This window comes from Blennius ocellaris (genome assembly GCF_963422515.1).
Source record: "Blennius ocellaris genome assembly, chromosome: 6".
Classification (NCBI taxonomy): Eukaryota; Metazoa; Chordata; class Actinopteri; order Blenniiformes; family Blenniidae; genus Blennius; species Blennius ocellaris.
This window is the reverse complement of record NC_137655.1, coordinates 795446-801584: the sequence shown is the minus strand read 5'-3', so window position 1 is coordinate 801584 and position 6139 is coordinate 795446. Positions and strand designations below refer to the sequence as shown.

Here is a 6139-nt window from a genome sequence, read left to right as displayed (position 1 = left end):
GTGTATCAGAGTGTATCGGTGTGTATCAGAGTGTATCGGTGTGTATCAGAGTGTATCAGTGTGTATCAGAGTGTATCAGAGTGTATCGGTGTGTATCAGTGTGTATCAGAGTGTATCGGTGTGTATCAGAGTGTATCGGTGTGTATCAGAGTGTATCAGAGTGTATCGGTGTGTATCAGAGTGTATCAGTGTGTATCAGAGTGTATCAGAGTGTATCGGTGTGTATCAGAGTGTATCAGTGTGTATCAGAGTGTATCAGAGTGTATCGGTGTGTATCAGAGTGTATCAGAGTGTATCAGAGTGTATCAGAGTGTATCGGTGTGTATCAGAGTGTATCAGTGTGTATCAGAGTGTATCAGAGTGTATCAGTGTGTATCAGAGTGTATCAGAGTGTATCGGTGTGTATCAGAGTGTATCAGTGTGTATCAGAGTGTATCGGTGTGTATCAGAGTGTATCAGAGTGTATCGGTGTGTATCAGAGTGTATCAGAGTGTATCGGTGTGTATCAGAGTGTATCAGAGTGTATCGGTGTGTATCAGAGTGTATCAGAGTGTATCAGAGTGTATCAGAGTGTATCGGTGTGTATCAGAGTGTATCAGAGTGTATCAGAGTGTATCAGAGTGTATCGGTGTGTATCAGAGTGTATCAGAGTGTATCAGAGTGTATCAGAGTGTATCAGAGTGTATCGGTGTGTATCAGAGTGTATCAGAGTGTATCAGAGTGTATCAGAGTGTATCAGAGTGTATCGGTGTGTATCAGAGTGTATCAGAGTGTATCAGAGTGTATCAGAGTGTATCGGTGTGTATCAGAGTGTATCAGAGTGTATCAGAGTGTATCAGAGTGTATCAGAGTGTATCGGTGTGTATCAGAGTGTATCAGAGTGTATCAGAGTGTATCAGAGTGTATCAGAGTGTATCAAGAGTGTATCAGTGTATATCAGAGTGTATCAGAGTGTATCGGTGTGTATCAGAGTGTATCAGTGTGTATCAGAGTGTATCAGTGTATATCAGAGTGTATCGGTGTGTATCAGAGTGTACTATGTATCAGTGTGTACTGACCCCCCCCCCCCAGGCAGCTCCACACCCCCACCAACCTGCTCCTCCTCTCTCTGGCGGCGTCGGACCTGCTGGTGGGCGTGGTCCTGATGCCGGTGGAGATCCTGTACATCGAGGCCTGCTGGTTGCTAGGCGACGCCGTGTGCACGCTGTACTACGTGGCGGACTACGTCATCACCTCGGCCTCCGTCGCCAACATGGTGCTGATCTCGCTGGACCGCTACGTCGCCGTGTGCGACCCGCTGCGCTACCCGGCGCGGGTGACGCGGCGGGCGGCGCGGGCGGGCGTGAGCCTGGGCTGGCTGGGCTCGCTGCTGTACCGCGTGGCGCTGCTCAACGGCCACCTGAGGAACCCCGGCGCCTCCGTGTCCTGCCTGGGCGAGTGCGTGGTGGTGGTGGGCCGCGCGGCGGCGGCGGTGGACCTGGTGGTCAGCTTCGTGCTGCCCGTCGCCGTCATCGTGGCGCTGTACCTGCGGGTGTTCGTGGTGGCGGTGTCTCAGGCCCGGGCGATGCGCTCGCAGGCCGCCGTGGCGGCGGCGGCGCAGCCGCGGCAGCCCGGGGCCGGCCAGGCCGTCGCCAGGTGGAGGAGCGAGATCAAGGCGGCGGGGGCGCTGGGGCTGGTCGTGGCCGTGTTCCTGCTCTGCTTCTGCCCGTACTACGCGCCGACGCTGGCCGGCGAGGAGACGGAGGTCGACGCCTCGGCCGCCGACTTCGAGATCTGGCTGGCGCACTTCAACTCCTGCCTCAACCCCGTCATCTACGCCTTCTTCTACCCCTGGTTCAGGACCTCCATCAGGCACATCGTCACCCTCAAGGTCCTCAGGCCGGGATCCCGAGACGTCAAGATCCTCTGACCTTTGACCTGACCTTTGACCTCTGACCTGACCTTTGACCTCTAGCCTCTTGACCTCTGACCTTTGATCTCTGAGCCTCAACATCAACGCCCCGTTTCCACACTCATATGAAGTGTTTTGATCCAAACGGCTTATGTCAGCAAAAAACTCCCTGTCTTCTAATATGACATCATCATCATCATCTTCATCATCACCATCATCATCATCATCACCATCATCAGTAATCTAATCTTTATTATTAATAAGTTATATAAAAGTTCCATGAATCAAAAGAAGCATCAAACATCTTTGTTGTAAACAAACAAACAATGAAAGTTGTGATGTTTTGCTTTTCAAATAAAAAGAAAATTGGAAAAAATAAAAGTACCATGAGGCTGAAGTATCTATCTATCTATATATATATGAATATATATACGAATATATATATGATTATATGTGTATAATTATGTAATTCTCTGTCAGTTGATCAACTGTTCAGTGAAGGAAGGTTGATGATGTGATATTTAGTATATTTATGTTGTATAAAGAGAAAATCCTCATTCTAAGTCATTTAATTGAACCTGGTGATTCTCAGTTTATGGTTTTATGTCACCTGGATTCACCTGGATTCACCTGGATTCACCTGGAGCTCCTGGATTCATCATATATTAAATATTATATATGATATATCAAATCTGATATATTATATATTAAATATGACATATTAAATATATATGATATATTAAATATGCTATATGTTTGAGGCTTTAGTGAAAAGGGAAGTTGAAAGGTGTGAAGCAGCAGCTTTAATAAACCTTCCAGATCAATAAATGACTTTATTCCAGAATCTGTTCAGACATTACACTGAAGGTCTCGTTGCATCACTTCCTCCTGCAGCACAAAGTTTGAACATTTAAAATGAGCTTCATGATTGAAACACTTTTTTCCCTCTTGAAATGAAAAGTCATCGATACGTTCTTATTGGTTTGAAATGATTTAATCAACGAATACGAAGCAAATATCAAAGAGTCCGTAAGAGTTGAGGAGCTTCAGTGTTTCCTGGTGAACATAAATAACATAAACAATAACATAAACAACAACTCAGAACATGATTCATAATCATCATAATAACAGAATATTATAAATAAATGCAGTTATTTCATGTCAGTAAATCCCTCAGAATCATGAGAACCTTCATAATAGTTCATACACAAACAAGAAATAAACAAAGTTGATTTACAGCAGTGCTTCTCAAATGGTGGGGCGCGCCCCCCTGGGGGGGCATGGTGGGGTGTCGGGGGGGCGTGGCTGGGTGTCAGGGGGGGCGTGAGGCGGCGCGACTTTCAGTATTAGTGTCTTTATTCATGCTTGAACGATAAAAAAAGGGCCTCCAGCTCATTTTATGACTTTATTTTGATAATCAGGCGATTGTATGCAGAATGCTGGTGCAGCAACTCATACATGGTTTATACAGAGAAATACATAAATATTATCAGGTTCTCAATGGTAGTACAATTTGGGGGGGGGGGGAGGGGGGCCTGAAAAAAATTCTGTCCTCTCGGGGGGGCGTGACAGAAAATAATTGAGAACCACTGATTTACAGGAAGCAAGAAGGTCAAAGTTCAAACCCCGGGTGTGGCTTCACTTTCACCAAACAGTCATGACAGTGAGTCTGGTGTTCCAGAGGAAGCAGGTCAGTGTCGGCTGAGCGCGGCGCCGCCCCCTGCTGGCGCCAGCACGTCGGCGTGGCAGGAGCCGGGCTGCAGGATCTGCAGCGAGGCGATGAGCCGGAGCGACCTGCGGAACCAGGGGTAGAAGAAGGCGTAGATGAGCGGGTTGAAGCAGGAGTTGCAGTACAGCCACCAGACGCCGAACACGTAGAACGCCACGCCGGCCGCGCCGCCGGCGGGGACGAGGGTGGAGCAGAAGAAGGGGAAGAAGCAGAGCAGGAACAGCAGCACCACCGCGCTGACGGCCGTGGCGGCCTTCCTGCTGGAGCCGCCGGCCGGGGCGTCGGCCCGCCGCGCCACGCCGGCGATCTGGGAGCGCACGGCGCGCGCCTGAGACGCCGCCGCCGCGAACACTCGCAGGTACAGCGCCACGATGGCCAGGATGGGGCCCACGAAGGTCAGCGCCATGTCGAACGCCCGGGTGACGGCGTCCACCCGGATCACGCACTCCCCGTGGCAGGAGTTGTAGCGGTCCGGGCGCCGCAGGAAGTGGCGCAGGATGACGGCGTTGTAGAGCAGCGAGCAGCTCCAGCACAGGCAGACGCAGACCGTCACCCGGGGCCGGGTCACCCTGGACGGGTAGCTCAGCGGCTCGCAGATCGCCACGTAGCGGTCCACCGACACCAGCACCATGTTGCCCACCGACGCCGACGTCAGGACGAAGGACGCCAGGTAGAAGCCGCCGCACGCCGCGCTGCCTAGCGACCAGCAGCCGCCCGCCCGCAGGAGGCGCCCCGGCATCAGCAGGAGGCCCACCAGGAGGTCCGACACGGCCAGCGACAGGAGCAGCAGGTTGGTGGGCGTGTGGAGCACCCTGGAGACACGGTCGTCACGGAGACAGGGTCAACACGGAGACATCATCTGACATTACATGGAACCAACATGTGTATGACAAAATATAACAAAATGCAACAAAATGTATCAAAATATAACAAAATGCAACAAAATTTATCAAAATATAACAAAATGTAACAAAATTTATCAAAATATAACAAAATGCAACAAAATGTATCAAAATGTAACAAAATATAACAAATTATAACAAAGTGTAACAAACTATAACGAAGTGTATCAGAGAGTATCAGAGTGTATCAAAATATATCAGAGAGTATCAGAGAGTATCAGGGAGTATCAGGGTGTATCAGGGAGTATCAGGGAGTATCAGAGAGTATCAGAGAGTATCAGGGAGTATCAGGGAGTATCAGGGAGTATCAGAGAGTATCAGAGAGTATCAGGGAGTATCAGAGAGTATCAGAGAGTATCAGGGAGTATCAGGGAGTATCAGAGAGTATCAGGGAGTATCAGAGAGTATCAGAGAGTATCAGGGAGTATCAGGGAGTATCAGAGAGTATCAGAGAGTATCAGGGAGTATCAGGGAGTATCAGGGTGTCGGTGCCTGAAGTGTGAGATGGAGACGATGACCAGCAGGTTGAGGGTCACGGTAACCATGGAGACGCAGGACAGCAGGACGTAGAAGACCACGTCGGCGCCGCCGCGCTGCTCCGCCGGCCGCCTGCAGGAGGCGTTGAGGAGCAGCGGGAAGCAGAGCTCCTCGTCAGGCTCCTCCATGGCGCGAGGGGAGGAGGAGGAGAGCCGCGCCACTCTGGCAGGAGCTCCGACCCAACGCCTCCTTCATACTCCTCCTCTGTGGCTCCTCCCCCCTCCCTCCTCTAATCTGTGATGTCATCTGGAATAATCTGAAGTGTCAGCATCCAGTGAGGGAAATCCAGGGAATTAAACATCTTCATGAAGAGGCTCTATAATCTGATGTTAGTGGAGGAAGATGCTCTATAATCTGATGTTAGAGGAGGAAGATGCTCTATAATCTGGTGTTAGAGGAGGGAGATGCTCTATAATCTGATGTTAGAGGAGGAAGATGCTCTATAATCTGGTGTTAGAGGAGGAAGACGCTCTATAATCTGGCATTAGAGGAAGACGCTCTATAATCTGGATTAGATGAGGAAGATGCTCTATAATCTGGATTAGATGAGGAAGATGCTCTATAATCTGCTGTTAGAGAAGGAAGATGCTCTATAATCTGGATTAGAGGAGGAAGATGCTCTGTAATCTGGATTAGAGGAGGAAGATGCTCTATAATCTGCTTTTAGAGGAGGAAGATGCTCTATAATCTGCTTTTAGAGGAGGAAGATGCTCTAGAATCTGGTGTTAGAGGATGAAGATGCTCTATAATCTGATGTTATAGGGGGAAGATGCTCTATAATCTGGTGTTAGAGGATGAAGATGCTCTATAATCTGGATTAGAGGAGGAAGATGCTCTATAATCTGGATTAGATGAGGAAGATGCTCTATAATCTGGATTAGATGAGGAAGATGCTCTATAATCTGCTGTTAGAGAAGGAAGATGCTCTATAATCTGGATTAGAGGAGGAAGATGCTCTGTAATCTGGATTAGAGGAGGAAGATGCTCTGTAATCTGGATTAGAGGAGGAAGATGCTCTATAATCTGCTTTTAGAGGAGGACGATGCTCTAGAATCTGGTGTTAGAGGATGAAGATGCTCT

General features: G+C 49.1%; 2 protein-coding genes across 2 annotated transcripts in view; one reads left to right on the top strand and one right to left on the bottom strand.

The window, feature by feature from the left end:
* The window catches only part of LOC308131362 (trace amine-associated receptor 13c-like), a gene marked incomplete at both ends in the record, with an annotated part of 3269 nt that extends 1360 nt beyond the window's left edge, over window positions 1–1909 (top strand). Inside the window, one exon of the mRNA XM_080498090.1 lies at window positions 1072–1909. Within this exon, the coding sequence (XP_080354216.1) occupies window positions 1072–1909 (838 nt within the window). The remainder of the gene's footprint in view (window positions 1–1071) is intronic.
* A 1673-nt stretch (window positions 1910–3582) lies between these two features.
* On the bottom strand, window positions 3583–5187 carry LOC308131361 (trace amine-associated receptor 13c-like; the record flags this gene model as incomplete). The annotated part of the gene is made up of 2 exons (XM_080498089.1): window positions 3583–4432; window positions 5015–5187. 2 exons carry the CDS (start codon window positions 5185–5187, stop codon window positions 3583–3585), a joined length of 1023 nt encoding a protein of 340 aa, XP_080354215.1.
* Between the last annotated feature and the right edge of the window lie 952 nt (window positions 5188–6139).